The sequence below is a fragment of the Mesitornis unicolor genome, unplaced genomic scaffold (genome assembly GCF_000695765.1).
Source record: "Mesitornis unicolor isolate BGI_N332 unplaced genomic scaffold, ASM69576v1 scaffold3681, whole genome shotgun sequence".
Taxonomy (NCBI): Eukaryota; Metazoa; Chordata; class Aves; order Mesitornithiformes; family Mesitornithidae; genus Mesitornis; species Mesitornis unicolor.
In genome coordinates this window covers 763-19,110 of record NW_010161500.1, presented here as the reverse complement: position 1 = coordinate 19,110, position 18,348 = coordinate 763, and the positions used below count along the sequence as shown (strand labels likewise).

The 18,348-nt window shown below is 36.7% G+C and overlaps 1 protein-coding gene across 1 annotated transcript; it reads right to left on the bottom strand.

The window, feature by feature from the left end:
- Positions 1 to 330: 330 nt before the first annotated feature.
- On the bottom strand, positions 331 to 17,978 carry MBTPS2 (membrane-bound transcription factor peptidase, site 2; the record flags this gene model as incomplete). The annotated part of the gene is made up of 7 exons (XM_010193108.1): positions 331 to 553; positions 1,853 to 1,928; positions 7,502 to 7,697; positions 10,275 to 10,369; positions 12,787 to 12,967; positions 13,916 to 14,034; positions 17,851 to 17,978. Coding segments are annotated over 7 exons (1,018 nt in total), but the record flags the coding sequence as incomplete, so codon positions are not given.
- Positions 17,979 to 18,348: the final 370 nt, after the last annotated feature.

Below are 18,348 nucleotides of genomic sequence, written 5' to 3'. Positions count from 1 at the left end.
AATGTCTGAGGCCAAATAATTCCCTTATTTTGAGATCTAAATTAATGAAATCTTAGGCTTTTTCCTCTGAAACTTTACAATGCAATTTCTCCAAAATCAGTACAGTGCTTAAAGAGTATATAAAAAGGTTCCTAGTCCTTTCTATTACATTTCCCATGACCACAGGCACGATGTTGTATAGTTTTAAATTAAAAGAGCAGACATCAGTGATTGTTCTTTCAGTGTCATTTTAAGGGAATTATTTCAGTCTCAGTACCAAAACATGTTTTACAAGCAATGGCTTAATCATTTCTGTGTACTTTGAGAACTGACAGAAGCAAATCCAATATGCTATCGTGCTGTCACCATCCAAAGTCCCAGTGCGACATTGGCAGCCAAAAGTGCACTACCAGCAAGCAAAATTAAAAAGCCAACAAGCTCTCTGTGTTGTTTTTCTACAATCAGGGAGCTCAGAGTGGCTTCCAGGAATGAATTTAATATCCATTGACCATCCAAAGCAAAGCACGGTACAGCATTGATAACGGCCAGTGCTCCTGACAGTGAAATTAGGTACCTGGTTGACATTAATTAAGGTTCATGAATAACAACCAAGAAAATGTAAAATAAACTTTAATACAAACCATATTTTTTATTTCTACTATACAAACAAATTAGGGTTATTTTTTTTAGCTGCCATTCTGTTTCACAGAAATTATACAAGTACAATGAGTTTCACACCCTAACATACCAGCTCAGAGACTTGCCTTTATAGATTCATTTGCTTTTAAGCACTAGGCTTGGATACTTTAACAATCTGCACTCTTCACAGCTCAGATGAAAGCAGGAGACAGCAAAACCACACTTAATACTGCCCACCTTCCTTCCTTGCTTTGTGTGGTTTTGGAGGAAGCTTATAGCTCTGACACCATGCCTGAAGTAAGAAGGTATTCTACAGCGATGACCTAAGTATGAAATAATGATTAGGAATATTTTCCAAAACACTCCCTCACTGGAGTAAGTCAATGGCTAGAACATATTTGGAAATCTGGCCTCTCTCTCCTACTTACCTGTTAGCCAGAAAAATTGAGTGGATGTGCATGTGCATGTGAGAATGAGGCAAGGTTAGATAATTTTTACTGTTGGTAAAGGCTTGCTAACTTTAATACCTACCTCCATCCTATAATGGCTGGATAAGAAGGCACATGTGAACCTTGCTATGTTCCCAGAAAAGAGGAGCTTATGTAGCTTCTTTACTCTAGTTTTATGGACTACACCGAACTACGCTGCTTATTTGTTCTATAGCCACACAAACATTTCCGTTTATAAGCCTGAGAGTTCTTAGATTAGCCATATTCAAGCCTACTAACCTTTATTATGCATATATATTATCTTATTCATCAATAAGCATGTTTTAACTGAATTATCATCCTGCTTTTTGAATAGGCTGTTTTATTTTCTGTTGAAGAAAATAAATAAAGATCAACCATGCCCTGTTATTTATTTCAGTATAACGACTCAAAAATGATAAAACTCTGACGTACCAAAGCTAGCAATAACATCTCATTTGTCCTGTCATAAATTCAGGCTTACTTTGACTTTCTCATCAGAGCTGTTAAGAGTTAACCTCAAGAAAGAGTTTAAAAAAGCACTGACTAAAAATATCCTGCTAAGCACAAGAAAAGTGAGATATTTCATTCTGAGCTTGGCACATGGACAATAATCAATGCAGAGATGAGATAAAGATGTCAAAACTCTACAGAAATGTTTCAAAGCATCCTGTCTAAAATGATATCCAACTGAAATTTTGCTGGGTCACCAAATCCTGAACAGTTCCCTTCTTGTCTTAAAAGAACAAACATACTTCAAAGGATACTTGCAAAATGTCTCTATTACCACAGGCAGATCGATGCTTAGAAAGTTTTGTCGTGGTACAAAACTGCTGAGACTCACTGAAACGAAAATATAAAGATACACAAAACATGAACAAAGTAATGAACAGGCATTCCAGGATTATAACACTATGAATTTTAGACTATAATTCTGCAGAACAATCAGACCTGAAATTACATTTCTTCAAGGATGAATAATCAACCTAAAAACAGTTTTGCTTGGGTTTTGTTTTTAAAAGGAGTGCAGCCATTAAATCTTTCTTAAACGTGGTTACTAGCACAGCAAAGTCACTCCACAAAATGCAATTAGCATTATTTCAGTAAAAGTAGATCTAAGATAAACATTTTCAGAGGCAACTGGACATCTGTAGTCATAAAGATCACACTGTGTAGTTCAAGTCCTTTTCAAAGAAAAACACATAAAAAGGAGATTATAGTTACCAGAGTTTTTTAACATATGCAGTTCGCATGTATACATTCATACAGTAGGTGCACGTGTACTTTCTCTCAAGGCCAGAAAATTCTTCTCTTGCAGTACCTGCAGAAGATCCCCCCATTCTAAGGCTGAGCTCATGGTGCATAGGAGTGGGGCAGACAGGGAGTCACTGGGGCAGTCCTACAGTCACTCTGAAAAGCAAGGGCTAAGCAATGACGCAGGGGGGCGTTACATATTTGAACACCAGTTAGCCAGTACGTAAGTAGCTTCCTTTTCTGTCTTCAGATGATACCCTAAGTGACTCAAAGATGCACCTTAGTGCAACTGAAAAACCTGGGAGGTGGGAGTCAGCATCCTTCATATAAATTCAGCTGACTGCATGCCAAATGTTTATGAGAGGCTCCACAAAGAAAACAAAGAAAGCTGGAGACATCCCAGAGGGCACTCTGTTAGCACAGGGAAGCTCCATCTGAGTTGTCTCATAAAAAGTCTTGACACAGTCTTTGAAAGTAAATAGCAGTCTCAGTCTGTCAGCCTCAAGGACTGTTTGAAAGCCTTAATTCTGTGATAGGTGAAAGAGAGCCACGTCTCCTACCAGAAGGCTCCACTCACAGCACAGTGGAGACTTAACCCCAGAAGGATGCAGTTTAGGTAAATTAAGGCAGAATTAGAAATCACCTTAAAAATGAGCTTGCACAGTACAAACAACAGTCAATCTGTCCCTGAAGAAAAACTTTGGATGAGAGTTGAGGCCAGCCACAATGGCCTGAATTTTCCCTGCCAACCTGGGAAAAAGTTATAGCCATAAGAAATATTGTCTCCATAGAGATATGTGAAAGCAAGAGTTCAAATCCCACTTAATACAAACATCCCTTGGCAAAGGAACAATTTAACCCACCCTTTGAGAAATTTTAAAACCATAGGCTAAGAGAACACTGGAAAGCTTAGCACTAGTACATAACATGCCAAAAGCACTGCTAAGTTAAGAGTGAGATTAGATTTCTTCAGGTTCAATAATCAACTCAAAGACACTGGAGCAAAGACAAGGGGAAAGTAGTTCCAAAGGCACATGAGACAGAGAACTGGTCCACTCAGTCACATAAATAAATTTTCTTGTGTTAATAGAGGCCCTCCTGATGAGTCAGAGAGGGTAATTGGTACAATTAGCAAGTGAACCATAGGATGGAGAGATTTGGGTAGCAAGGAATCACAAAGAAAGAATGGGTTTGGTGTGGCAACAGAGAAGTTTCCAATACCAAAAATGCCACAGCTGTGCCAAAAAGGCTTAAAAATAATTTTTCTCTTACCTTAGCTTAAGAAAGACCTTTGATTTACGGGAACTGAGAGAAAATAAATAAGTCTGCTGGACTACTGAGTGAAGAACATAAAAGACATAAAGCCTGGACACCACCCAGCTCAGAAAGTCAGAGGCATCCAAGTCAAGTGATATCCAAAGCAAACAACTCAACAAGCTGAAGGCTGGTATCAGAACATTTGACCAGACCTCTTGTTCATGAGCCAAAATAGCAAAATGGCTGAGGCAGACAGTGTATTCAGAAGTTTCAAAAGACATACACTTCAATATAGTGTAATTTCAAAGCTGAACAAACACCTAGTGTCCACTACCAGGTCACCATCCTGAACCTGAAGTTGTGTCTACATTCTGAATGGATCACTAATCTCCTTTCCTCTTGTTACAAGAAACTGTCTGTCATCCCTGACAGCCACTAGACACAGGTCTAAACTCCAAACCTTGCTGCTGAAGCAATCTCCAAAACACAAAGAAGCTCTTCAGGAAGTTGCTGGACTGAACTCTAGACACTGTAATATGAAGCAATGAATTTAGTGGCTGTAATGGATCAAACCTAATGGCAGCACGCAGATCTGTTCCTCAAGGAATAAGAAAAGAATTACAGAAATTATGTACTCCAGGCTTGTCTGCAAAGGACACTGCTGGGAAGAGGTGAATAGCAATCAGGCTGAGTGAGACAAAACAGTCACTGTTTTCCCACTCTAATTAAACAATTCTGTGACCTGGAATTAACATTTCTTTTGTTGGCTAATGCTAGATGGTGTTGGCAAATATTGAGAAGAATGCACAACAGACACAATTTTAATTAGAAGTGATTTGGAGACTAGGTTGACCAAAGAGCTTTTCAAAACCTCTTCATGGGGGAAAGGGCATGCATGCTATGGAGGAGAGAGACAGTATGGCATGAGAAATTTCTTCGTGGTCTCCAGAAGAATGATACATGTAACCCTTTAAATATGGGTTGAAAGCAAAGAAGGATCATCCTCCACAATAAGGTGAACCAAGCATGGAAATACTGAGAAACCAGACTAACTCTTCATCAGGGATTATGGCTGTTGCCTAAAAAACTCGCCAAAGCTAAGAAGTGGCTTTGTTTAGAAGACTTGGATAAGAAGAGGCTGGTCCAGTTTGGGGAAATAATCTTCTAGGTAAGTTCCATCTTCTTTCATGAATGAAATCTTGCAGGTTTTGATCCCCGAGGGGTGATGCAAATACAGTAACATTCAGGGATATAATCTTCCCTCAAGCAGTGTGAATTCCAAATGTGAATGTTAGTCACCAGATTATTCCCAACCAAGAAAGGCCAGAGAAGGAAGTCAAGACTTTGCAATACCAGAAATGACATGAAGGAATAAAAAAACTCACATAAAATATAGAAGAAACACTGCAAAGTTGCATGGCAATAATGACAGGGCCCTCCATTTCAACCTTACATATTATCTGTCCAAAATAGGGAGAGCATCTAGAGCACTACTGGCCTGCAATAAGAAAAGTCTAAAAGTCCGGAGTAATAACACATGAATTAAACCCACGGATTACATTAGATACTTTTTACAGAGAGAATGGTAATTAAAAGGATTAATCAATATGTCCATCCTAAACAACATATATTCCTAATGATTCTTTCTGGTTTAGTTTTGGCCACATCTCCAGCACTGTAAGTTCATTCATGAGTATGAGAATTTTTATTGTATCAACAAAAAAATATTTTTGCTAGGATATTTTACTTTGAGGAAACAGAAACATTTTATAAGAAACATTTAATTTCTTGTAAATAGCTAATATGGATATAAGTTTTAAAAAATATTGTATTTGGAAGCTAGCTTCAAATCAAAATACAAAATAATTACTGCTTCTCCATAAATTGGGACTATCGTGACAATACAAGCCTAAATAGAAAATAATACGTGCAAAATCTTAGAGTGTTTTTTAAACATTACTTTAGTGAAATTACTAAAGAAACTAAAGTCATAGTACACACTAGTCCAACTCCCATATCAGATTGTGTGTTAAATGTGGAACTAATCTAAAAAGCAGTGTTTCCTGCAGGCAGAAAGATCACAGTAAAGAGTAAGGCATTTCACTAAAATGTATTCCTATTTCAAATGTCACATAGTAGGGGAAGAAATTATTTTCATATTTTAACTGTAAATAAATGGTTACCACATTTTGATCAGTCACATTTGGAAAAAAAACATTCAAACCTGTTGGCCCCAAGCCAGTATTGTACAGTGCAGAGTGAATTCTGAAATATTTAGAGGTTGTTTCATTGGAGTGCACAGAACCATACACTGCTGCCCAAGCCAGGATCCTATAATTTTAGCTCTTGTGTTTTGCCAAGGGGAGCACAGGTTGCATTTGCAGCAAAGTTTGTAATAAATAAAGTCAAGCTTTTAGCTTTCAAATTAGCACATTCAATGTGCAATTCCTAGGGTACAGTAAATCACTTTAGAATTATAATCCTGTAGATTGTATTTTCACACATTTCTTAAAGTAGAACTACCTCTTCAGATGCAATAACATTCTTATCTGACGTCTGAAAGACTGACAGGTTCAATTGTTTTGCAGAATTACTGTTCAGTAGGAAACACTGACTAAAACTCCATTGCTACAACATTTGAAAAAGGAACAATATCAATTGCTGTAGAGCACCTACAGTTTGTATTGTTAGAGGCCAAGAAAAGGAACTTAAAATAATTAATAAACTCTATTATTAAAATTTGTTGCTGCATTTGGAATAGATGTCACCAAATATAGAACTGTGTATTGATATTACACAGGTGAACAACGTTTTTCCTCCTAAATAGCAAGAGGTCAAAAACAGCACACGAAGAGATCATATTCTGGGCTTAAATAAGGGCATAAAAAAGTAGAAGTAATTTGTCACAGAGTATCAAAATACAACCAGCACAGAAAGATAAAGACCGACAGATTAACTAAAATTTATGCAAGAATGTTAATGGATTTACACTACTAGATTTCATCACTGTTTCTAAAGCTCTTATAACCTAATTCCAGTGCTTATTCGGAAAAGTACAATGCCTTGCTAAGGAAGTACTTCAAGATGCCTGAAGTAGAATCTCCCCCTGCGAGGTATAGCTGCCTGTGAGGAACAGAAAAGTTCCTCACAGGAAGGGGCAGTAGTTTAACACTTCATACTTTTTTAAGCCCATCTGAAGCTAATTTTCACCATGCCATCACTCAAGCTACTAAGTAGGAATGTAGATAAGTTTGTTCATTCTTTCCCTACTTGCTTCAAGAGCAGAATTACATTTTATTTGTATACCTGACTCAAGGATATGAACTTGTCTAAAGGAGAGCCACAGTCCATTTCAAAGTAAGGAACTAAACTGTTCTATATTATTAAATTTAGAGCACTCAAATAAATAAAAAATAATCAGGAAAAAAACCAATGTTGTGATTGTACTTGTGGCTCAGTAGTCATGGGAATCTGTCACAGATACTTGGATATTAGGTATGATTTAAGCAGTCATGTTAATATTCCAGGCAAGGCGTTAGAGCAAGATGCCTCAGAGATTTTACAATAGCATTCTGAGAAGTTGAAGAGTTAGGAAAATGCAGGTGCCTGGTTCCCATGACTAACCTGTGAGATCTGTTATAAAAATAGCCCTTTCATACTTCTCTGAAAAAACCCAACTATCTCATATCACATATGGTTTCTATTACCTTTGTAACTCATTGCACTGTGCACATTTCATTTTAGGCCTGAGTAGTCCATGTCTTTCCACTGGCTGTAACAAGAAATGGGTTCTGCATTAAACAAGTTAACTTACAAGTGCTCCAATACCTTGTTCAAGCAGCCAGGCAAAGTAAACCATATTAGAAATCTTTTTTTGTCAAACTGTTCTAATAAATAATACCAACCTGTGTACTGAAGATGCATGGGGTGTCCTACATACAGCATGTCAATATGGGGTGGATGTTTTACCCTGATTAGCCTTGTTTGGTTCTCTAAAGAAGGAGTCACACAAAGGCTTGGAACAGAGTCCTTCTGGCAGTCCACGTTGGTTCGACAAACTTTGCTGGCCTCAATAACTTTACGTGCTGGCAGACAGGCATACTGCAAAAGGCATTTGAAATTATTATCAAATTTAAAGGTATTTTCCAACAGATCAGATAAAAGGTACTATATATTCCTTTTTAAAGCAAAGGAAGCACCTCGTTGATACACTACCAGCCCATGAAGACCTGAAATCTGATTCTTTGGGGTTTTTTTGTCAAATTGTGTAGAACCTCTACCTTATATTCAACCTGCCATTCCATTTTTGGTGGAATGTGGAAGAGAGGGTATGCACATGTACCAAAATAAAAGCTAACTATTTTTAAAAAGGTACACACATGCACAACAAAAATCAAGGCAGCTAAACATAAGTCAGTGATTTCTAATGAACAGCCTGCATCAATATACTAATTGACTTACCCATTTAAGAAGTTTTCATTTTCATTGATCTAAAACCTCATTTGGCTGAACAAAATCTTATGTTCAGCAAACAAACCAAAAATCCTACTGGCTGTGTGACAGCTAAGAAACCATGCTCAACTAAGATGAGCTAAGGACTTAATGCAGTGCTGTGTCCCAAGACCTACCTATAACACTCTTCCACTCAGCAGTCTGAAAGATCAGATCTTTCTTGCTCTCCACAGGCCAAAGAGAGTACAGCAGAAAGGAACAGGAAATTGTTTTCCCCTCCTCATGTTTCTCATAAAAGCTCAGTGATATTTTTTCCTTTTGTTCTTAAACACAAGCAAGGAAAATTCTTCCTATACTGTTTGCCTTAAGAAACAACAACAAAAAAAAGATTTTCTTGCTTCTTAGCCTGATAGTTACACTCCCCATAAATGCATGAGTGTCAGACACTCTCCACTGAACTCGATGCAAGATCTTTCTATTCTAATGAGGCAGAGAGGACACACTTTCAAATACTGCTGCATAGCACTGCAAAGACTATTTAAAGTAATTGTTACAAAACTCACAGCCAATCTAAGGACACTTGAAGGTCACAGGCTTTTGGATGCTTTTATTTCTTCTCTGTTCCTAAGCAGCAGCTATGCTACTTAGAGTAGCATAAGAACGAATACTTAGAGTAGCTTAAGAATGTCAAAGCTCAGTGGGATAACGATTATCTAGCTGAACTCCAGGATGTTACCAGCCATTGTCATATTTCAAATGAACTGCTGATCTGTGCTCAATTCTTACAGGCTAAATACCACAAAACCACCCTGGAATGGGAAATTTACCATTGTAGAAACTGTACACATATAGCAGATGTAAGAACAGACTTACTTCCTTTTCTGCAGGTATTTATCATTAGAGGTCAGAACAAGAACAAACTGGTATGTGTCGAAAAGCTTACACAGTTGGTACTTGTGCTCTTTTTCTTGTAAAGAGAACTGTTAGAAATATTGCACCACTGTCAATAGGGGTCACGTATTTTAACAAACATTTCTGTATTTTGAAGAGACTAAGTCAAAATCCTACTGAGAAACTTCGTATGTTTCCAAGTGTTACAAGGAAATCAACATGATGAAAAAGGAATCAAATAGAAGCCTTGACTTTGAGAAACTGGGCAACCTCTAGGACCTCGTCTTGCATGGTTTTATTTTAATTTTGTTAGCAGCGCTGTTTGCTTCAGATAAAATAACTGAACATAGTGCAGTGCTTTGTTTTGCCTGTAGTGCTCAGTACCTTTAAAGAGTGAAGCACCAAAAAAGCAATTTGACCTTGTTCTCAAAAGCTTTTTCTTTCCAATATTCACAGAATCACAGAATGGCAGGAGTTGGAAGAGACCTCTAAAGATCATCCAGTTCAACCCCCCCTGCTGGAGCAGGATCACCTAAAGAGGATCACACAGGAACATGTCCAGACGGGTTTTGAATGTCTCCAGAGAAGGAGACTCCACAACCTCTCTGGGCAGCCTGTTCCAGTGCTCTGTTAACCACAGAGTAAAGAAGTTTTTCCTTATGTTTAGGTTGAACCTCCTGTGCGCTAGTTTGTGATCACTGCCCCTTGCCTGTCGCCAGGCACAACCAAGAAGAGTCTGGTCCCATCTTTCTGACCACTACCCTCTAGATATTTATAGGCATTAATGAGATCCCTCCTCAGTCTCCTCCAGGCTAAACAGACCCAGCTCTCATAGCCGTTTCTCATGTGGGAGATGCTCTGGTTCCCTCATCATTTTAGTGGCTCTATGCTGGACTCTCTCCAGTAGTTCCTTGTGCTTCTTGAACTTCAGATGTGGCCTCATTAGGGCAGAGTAGAGGGGAGAGTAACCTCCCTCGACCTACTGCCCACACTCTTCGTAATGCACCCCAGGATGCCATTGGCCTTCTTGGCCGTGAGGGCACATATTCTGCATCCAGTGGTGAAAATGGGGGAGGTGTCTTTCTGCCTAAGGAATGAGTGGTATAAGATCCTTTCTGGTTCTTCCAGAGACTCCTTGATTGATCATGGGAAAAATCGTAACTAATATTTTGGTTTCTAAGCCGTAAATGGGTAGAATAACACACACATAAACCTTTATTACAAACTGTAGGTATTCTGAAGCACTCGAGTATGCTGCATAATTGTGAAATATTACTGAATTAATTTAAACAATGTCAGAATTACCAAACAGGATTAGCAGTTTAAGTAACTTACCAGGTGGCTGTCCAAGTTATTGCTATATGAAAAGCAAATGTCTGTGAGGCTGTTGTTACTACAACATTCAACTGTGCCATCGAGTCTTCTATAGACTAAAGGACATAGGCATAGAGCAAATGATCAATATTATAGCAACTTCCTGAAAATAAATTAGTCTCTGAATACACATCATTCAATAGCCTTCAAGAATTACAGTAATTCATAAAGACTAGCTGTGGTTCAGCACAACTAAAAATACGCTTTACCACTTATGTGTGTGAATGTCACCTGATTTCGGTCATGTCACATGCTGATTTTTTTCACCTTAATAAACCTCCTGGAGATACTGGGGATCTACCACTGCAATTTTCTGAGCATTAAGAGTTACAAAATACTTTCATCTGTTGCTCTCAATGTGTATTAAGGTTTGCCATAGAAATTTATTACCTGTTACTGTGCTGACTTCACTGACTGGCTATGGAAATGACCAGGACTCAGAATGTCCTCTTTAAAATGTGAAAGCCTTTACAAGATTCAGGTTTCGAAAGCTTTCCAAGCCTTGAACACTGCATCAGTGAAAAGTCTGGTACAGAATCTTTGGATGTTCTTTAAATGAATTAAACCTAACTTACTCTAAAACAACAGCTTTCAAAAAAATCCCACAAAGGAACAGCCACTGCAAGAACCTGTGTCACAGCAGCTTTGTTCAACTGCAGTACCTTCGTTGGGTAGATCAAGCCTGTGATACTGGCTGCTAATTTATCACTGCATAACCTGCAATCCACTAACATGGAGTTTTATGCCTGGGGCTTACAGGTGCAAGCACTGTACCATACAATCCTTTTATTCAAGTACCTTGAGGCTAAGCAACCACATATATTTTTGAATAGTGAATGACCATGAAACTAGTTTCTGTATAAAATACGTCGAAAACACTTCTATTTTTTTTATTAATTTCAAGAAGGTCCTTGGGGCATTGTTTTCTGTCTAGCTTCATACTCAAATAGTTTACTCTCCATTTGTTTTATGGTCAAGTAGCTAGAGTCCATTTGCTAGATACATTTTTATTGATATTCTGTATTTATGTCAAGTTGTGAACTGTCAAGATTTTGACAAATGACAGCTGCTAGAGACGAAACAGAGTTCATTTCATTTCAGAGGAATATTTCTCACTGCTGGAGGCTTATGGCTCTGAAAATGCAGACAGACTGGTCTGATTAGAATGCAGCTGTGGGACAATGGGCTGCTAACACAATACAGCAACCAAGCTTGGAAGCAATATTGAGCCTCTAGTATTAAGTCTCTAGTATTTTAATCTAAATAGGACTGGTTCAGTTGCAGAATATAGCTTCATTATCCATGACTCTGAAATTGCAGAGAACAGCAGAATCCAAGTATATATACCTACAGCATCTAAGAACTGGTTCTTGTCACTCCTGCCCAGCTGAAAGCATATGCCAAAGCTGCCCTCCTCTTCAGAGGGATAATCCAAACTGTGAGATCTCTAAATTATCCATAATGTCCAGTTTAAATATTTATCTTAGTTCCAGCTGCATGATTACTTTCCTTACATACTAAAAAAAAAACCTCCAAAAAACCTTTTCAGTCTCACAAGAGAACTATAATGCATCAAAAAATATGGGTAGTCGAGATGCCTGACTTCCTGTTTACTTCCAGTATGAAGGAAAAATGCAGTGACAATTTTAACGCTCTGAATAGCATCACAGAGGTTTTGCTCAGCAGCAGCCCCTTACCTTTGGAATTCAGTCTCCATGGATGCTTGCATGAAACAAATCCTAGAGAACTTTAGGGCACGTCACAAGACATTCAGGCAATTTGACTTGACTGTTCTTTTTTGTTCTATTTAATTTTTGTTTATTGTTCTAGTTTAGTTCAGTTCACATGTTTTTGTTTCTCAGGGGAAGCCGTTACAGCGCTCTAACGTATAAATGAAAATAAAAGGAAATAGACTGTCTTCTAGCAGCAATATATGCAATCCCGACTAACTAAGTTTGTGAGCAATGACATTGTGAGGTTGAAGAAACAAATGAAACATAAAACCCATACAGTGAGACACATCAGAAGTGGCCATAATAAAGCACATCCTTGGGTTAAGCCATACAATTTGTAATGTCATGCTGATCAAAGCAGTAAGGTAATGTGTGGAATTTACATCTGCAAAAGATCAGAGTTCATCCATATAACTGACTAAAAATAGAGGAGATAATTGTATTACTGCTAATAACCAGGCTATGCAATATCCTGAAGAGGCAAATTTCATTATTCAGATCATACAGGATATTTGTATAGGATGACTGGAAGACCAGAGAAATTCTTCTATCTAGATCTTCCTTAATTTCAGATTTCACAAAAATGGATGGCATATTGGTCACTGCTTAAGATAGGAGAGCAGACTTGACTTACAAGAAATCTGTCCTCACAGATTAGGAGAAATCCTAAATCCAAAATAGTCTTTAAGACATGATAAAATTACAATATAAAATAATAAAAAGAGCACCTGAAGTCATACCTCTAGCAGGAAAGCTTAATTGCTGTAGGGTGGCTGCACTTATACAGTAGCCGACCTGTGACTTCTCCGAAATGTCTTCCAGACAGGAATTCCAGTCTTCCACACTATAGACTGGGCAGTCTTGCAGGTTAGTGACAACGTCTCCCACAAAAAGGCCTCTTGGTCCATTGGCAGGAGAATCCTGAGAAGAAACAGGGAAATCAGTCATGTTGTTATAGTTAAAACTACAAGGATTTGTTTACAGTTCTGTCGAACAGCCATGAAATCTTCAGGTGAAGACACTATTTCCAGAAAAACAGAAAATCTCAGGCTCCACTAGAACTGGTTATTTCAACTCAGGATAGAGCATTACAAAACCAAAATCCTCCACAAATAATAACTAATTTAGTGCAAAGAAAATAAAATGACAAGTCTCCAAGTGTTCCGGGAAGCCTTTTCAAATTTGAGTAATTATTTTCATGTAAGTTAATATATTGTGTTTTTTCCTACCATTTTAAGTTCAGGAAACTTAAATTAATACTTTGAATCTTTCAACACAGTAGGGTGTATCTATACTTTCAAAAGTATAAAGCATAATAAATGTAACTCTCCTCCTGAGTTATATCAGTTCACTTTTAGATCCAAGAAAGACTGAATCCTTTCAGCTCCACAAGTGCACTGTATTTGATTAAGTCTGAAAAAAATCAGTCTTTTTCAGAAACTCAGCAGTCTATCTCTACTTTGCTTCCGGCTGACCAAACAAGCAAGGAAATCAGCTCAAAATAATCTTTAACATTAAGAAGAGATAGCGATAACTAGACTGATAATGCAGTTTGCAGTAGATTTACTTGGTGCCAATATTGAAAAGAAGTTAAAAATAAACCAACAGAAAACAGAAATAAGCTTGCAAAGTCATCTCAAATGTCTGAACAGTTTTATAATATGCTGAATATTCTGTAATTATCTATGCCATGTTCCCTCATTTACTAATACTAAAAAACTGAGAGGGAACTTTAAGCAGACGGAAAGTGGAATGTATTAGATTCTCCAGAGAGCTGCACTGATCAAATTTGATTATGGTAATAAGAAACACAGGTACATTTCAGGTTACAAAGCATATAATATGAAAACATTAAAGATCTTTTCTTACCTCTGCGACCTCAGTGACAAGCGCCCCAACACCCGTGTAATAGAAAGGGAAAAGAATGGCTGGCAGCAGAAACAAAACCATGAAGCTTGCAACACCAAGAACAAAATTATGCCACACTCCTAAAAAGAAGGGGAAAAAAATCATGTTTCTAAATATACACTAATAACAAGAAGGTGTGTTTGAAATGCAGAATTCTACAGTTACCTTCTAATTAGCTTTCCTGAAATAATTACTGTAAGAGCAGATGAGAAATTAATTTGTGAACACAGGCATGAAAGAAGAATACATATATTACTTCACAAACTTAAGTTTCTATGATGTCACTTTGCAGGGGAGTTTTAGAGAAGCCTCTGAGTCCCTAAGAATTACACTCTCAGAAAACACAGGCAAAACGGTAAGTTCATTTTTAAGGTGTCTTTCTACCATATTGATATTTCGCCATGTAACACTACTTATCTTAGTATGTAGAAGGCAGAATATGCAGAAGAAAAACTGGGCTTCTGAATCAATTATTAAACTACAGCTTCTATCCACAGAGCTGTTATCAAATATAAATATGATAAAAACCTAGTGGAATGAAATGTATTACATGCTGCCTTCTACCACAATAAACTCTTGAATTTAAGAATCTGAATAAAAGGGCTTATATGTGAATAAATACTGTTTGTCCTAGTCAGCAAGGTATCAGAAATTCAGTTGTGATTCAGTATTTGTCCTGGTTATCTCCATTGTATAAAAGAAAATAATTACATGTATACGTGCCAAACAAGTTAAGAAAATTATTTGAAAAAATGGCTTATTTGAAAAGAAAATCTGGACCTAAAACCACATCAAGAAACTAAGTTGTAAAATCAGCATTTTCCCATTCATTTTGGGCAACATATTTGCAACTGCAATCTTTAGAGTATGCTGTTCTGAATAGGAAGATATGAATCACTGTCATAAGACACACTTGGCTTCCTTCAACATCCAGTACTATACAAATTTTCTCTTTTAATTTGTGTTCTTGGACAAACATTTTGTATGACCAACATAGGAAAACTTTTCAATGTTGAAGGCTCCTTATTTCCTTCTTGCGATGCTTCATCTTGTTGAGAGAGATTTGATTCAACTCTATATTTACAGTGCAGTTAGAGGACAGGAAATAAATATAATTAAAAATCATTTTAAACCTATCTTTCTTTCCTATACACAAGAATCATAACATAAGGCAGACTCTTATTTCCCTTGGTATCTCCAAATGTCACGTGGTCTTCTTTTATGTTTCTAATGCTGCAGAAATGAGAGACATTTCTGTAGTACTTTAACTAAAGGTTTGTTGCCATTTACACTAGTAGATGCTTCTTAAAGTTACTTATCTATCTGTAGTTTTTAGTCACATCTCATTGGGAGGCAATCAAATAGATGAAATGCTTCAGCATCCAGTTCTCCTTGTCTCACAAACATACTAATGCGCGTGCACACACTCACAAGTACAGCAAAACCAAAAGTATTAACTACTTATTTTAACTTTATTGTTTTAATCTTTTAATATTAAAAAAACTTATTTTTTTCCAGCTTAACTGCTTAACAAAGGATTAAAACTAAGACAGAAAAAAGACTTCCATTGTAACAGTGTGGCCGCTGGGAGATTAAACTGGAAAAAACCCCCTAAAATAATAAAAAAAGCGGTGAAGAAAATGCTAGTGTGTGACAAGGAGTACTTTCAAACAGTTAGTAAAACATGGGCCTTAATATCATCATCTATACAGTTTGCTGTGCAGAATACAGCAAAGTCTAAAACAGAAAAGCCTCAAATTAATCCCAGGTGAGCCACAGAAAAATAAACAGGCTCAAAATGAGAATACCTGTAGATGCACACTGCTGAGGATACCATCAATTTCATTTTGCTAAAACAGCCTCATCCTTGGATACTTAATTTGTTGCATATAAAAAGGGATACTTTACACAACCCTTAAAACACCTTCAAATAGTTTTTTTAAAAGTTCAACTCCTTTTTCAACTCCTTAAGACAAAACGTATTAAAAAGGCTCTCAAAAATAATACAAATATTTGAACTAATTATAAGAAGGTGCTGCACAGAAGCATTTTTCATCTACTATGCATGACAGAAGTCTTACAAGAACACTCAGTCACTATTCTTGAACTCATGATGCCATCTGCTGTACAACAAATATACTCTTTAATCTCCACAGTATAGGTGGACTACAAAAGGAATATTCAGTGTTGTTCTCTATTCTAGCTCTTTCACTTAGCTGCCATACAAAAAACTCAAAGTGTGTCTCTTTAAACTCAGATCTTCAGAACACTGAGAATAGGCTCATTCAATTGCTCTGACAATTAAGAAAAACCGAGTCAAGTTTACTGAATATCACATTTTGTCATTATCAAACATTGTAGTTCTGAAACATACTTATTGTTAGCTGTAAAAAAATGCATATATTTGCTGTACCTAGTCAATAACAAACTATTGATGTTAATGAATTTTGCAACATGCTTGTTCCTACATTGTATCCCCCTATGTTAGGTTTCACAAGAAACCTAAAAAATTATGAAGTGTTTGCTTGTCATCAAAAACAGGCAAACAACAATTTTCTATTACAGCTTATAACCTTATTTTACTAGATGATTTCTCAGGAATGGATGTAAGCAACCCATTTTGAAAATCGGTATGTCTTCTTTTTCACTTCCGTTCAGTAGCTGGAAATGGAAATTGATTAGAGAAACAGGGCTTCATAAAAGTTAGCCTATTGCAGTGAATAATTTATGTTCATTAGGGTATTTGGAATATAGATATATTTACTTACCTAATATTTATCATCATTTACTTAACTTATGAAAGCTTGAAAATATGCTTTGCTAACGTATGGCTAGCCTAAAACCCTCTTTATAATGTTTTAGTTACAATATTCAAGAAACAATGTTAATATCTAAACAGTATCACAGGCTGACTGTTATCCTACTGTCCTCTGCTGTAGAAAATAATCAGTAGCAAGAACTAAACAAAAATGCTAACTTTTCTGTCTCTATTTCAATAGTTTGGGAACCAACTTTGTGTCTAGAAATCAACAATGTAGGTGGTTCAGGTAGCATAACACAGTCTCTCTCATAACACTTTCCACAGCAACATAGCTCTACCTCCCAGTAGCCAGATGTCAAAAAAACATCAAATAAAAGACATCTGGAGGTTATTTGAAGCCACAAGGTGTGACTTGGTTTGGATCTTTGTATTTTAGCCTTTATTTCCCCCTGATGGCAACATCAAAACACAGTGACCTGTATAATAACATAATTCACACATCACTGAAAATCACTCACAGTACTATTGAAAATCACATAAGAGATTGTTCCTATTGGAGAAAATGGTAGTGAATTGCTCAAGGGTGTTCAACTGCGACAGCAAGTCATGTTCTCATACTACCAGTCTTCTGGCTGAGTATTTTCCAGCTCATGTTCACCCATGTTTTGCTACTTAGTCCATACAACATAAAAAATAAAAAGACAAAAAAAAGACAAAGACAAAGGAACTTCTGCACCTGGGGTGGTATAATAGCTTTTTCTAATGATAGAGGAAGGTCAGAAACCACATTTTTTCCCCCAACCATACAACTGGAATTTCTTATGGACAACTATTCTGAATCAGATCTAAAAATAATAGTATTTTTTAGGACAGAAAACTGCTACTCATTTAAGCTCCTAGAAACTGATGTCTCTCTTCCAGAAAACAGCATAATATGGACATTAACTATCAAATGATTTTCTGAAATCACAATTTAATTTCAGAGCACAAGGATCATAATTAGGTAACGAGAAGCTTTTGTACCTCATTTTAAGCTTTTGATCAAGGATTCACAAGTGATGCCTGTACAATAAGTAGCTGTACTAAACAAAGAATTAATAGAAGAGCACAAATTATTACCTGCACAAACTATTACCTGCACAAAATATCCTTAATTGCTGGACTGGTGATATCAGTTGCAAGTGGGTTGTGAAGAGGTCAACAAATGCTCCAGGATAGACAATGAAGATAAAAATCCCAAATCCATTAAAACGTACTTGTTCTCTTAAAAAGAAGAAAAATGAAGTGGTGTTACTGCAAACAAATGAAAAACTCAGAGGTCCAACATAGCATACATATTTTGACTATCAGAATAACTAAAACTATAATTATAAAACTTTTTTTTGTAATATGAATAACTGAAAGATAATAAAACTAAAGGATGTTTTCTGCAGTAGTTGCCACTTTTAAGCAGCACACATCTGTGGGCCTGCTAAAAAATAAAGGATAAGTTCAACTTCCTTTCTGCCTCCTATTAACAGTAACACATAAAATACCTCTTTTAAAAAAATACTTTCAAGTTAATGTATTTTTCAACATTCTGGGTTCTTTTAAGTAAAAAATGGCAGCCTGTCAGATGCAGTTTCAAACCAAA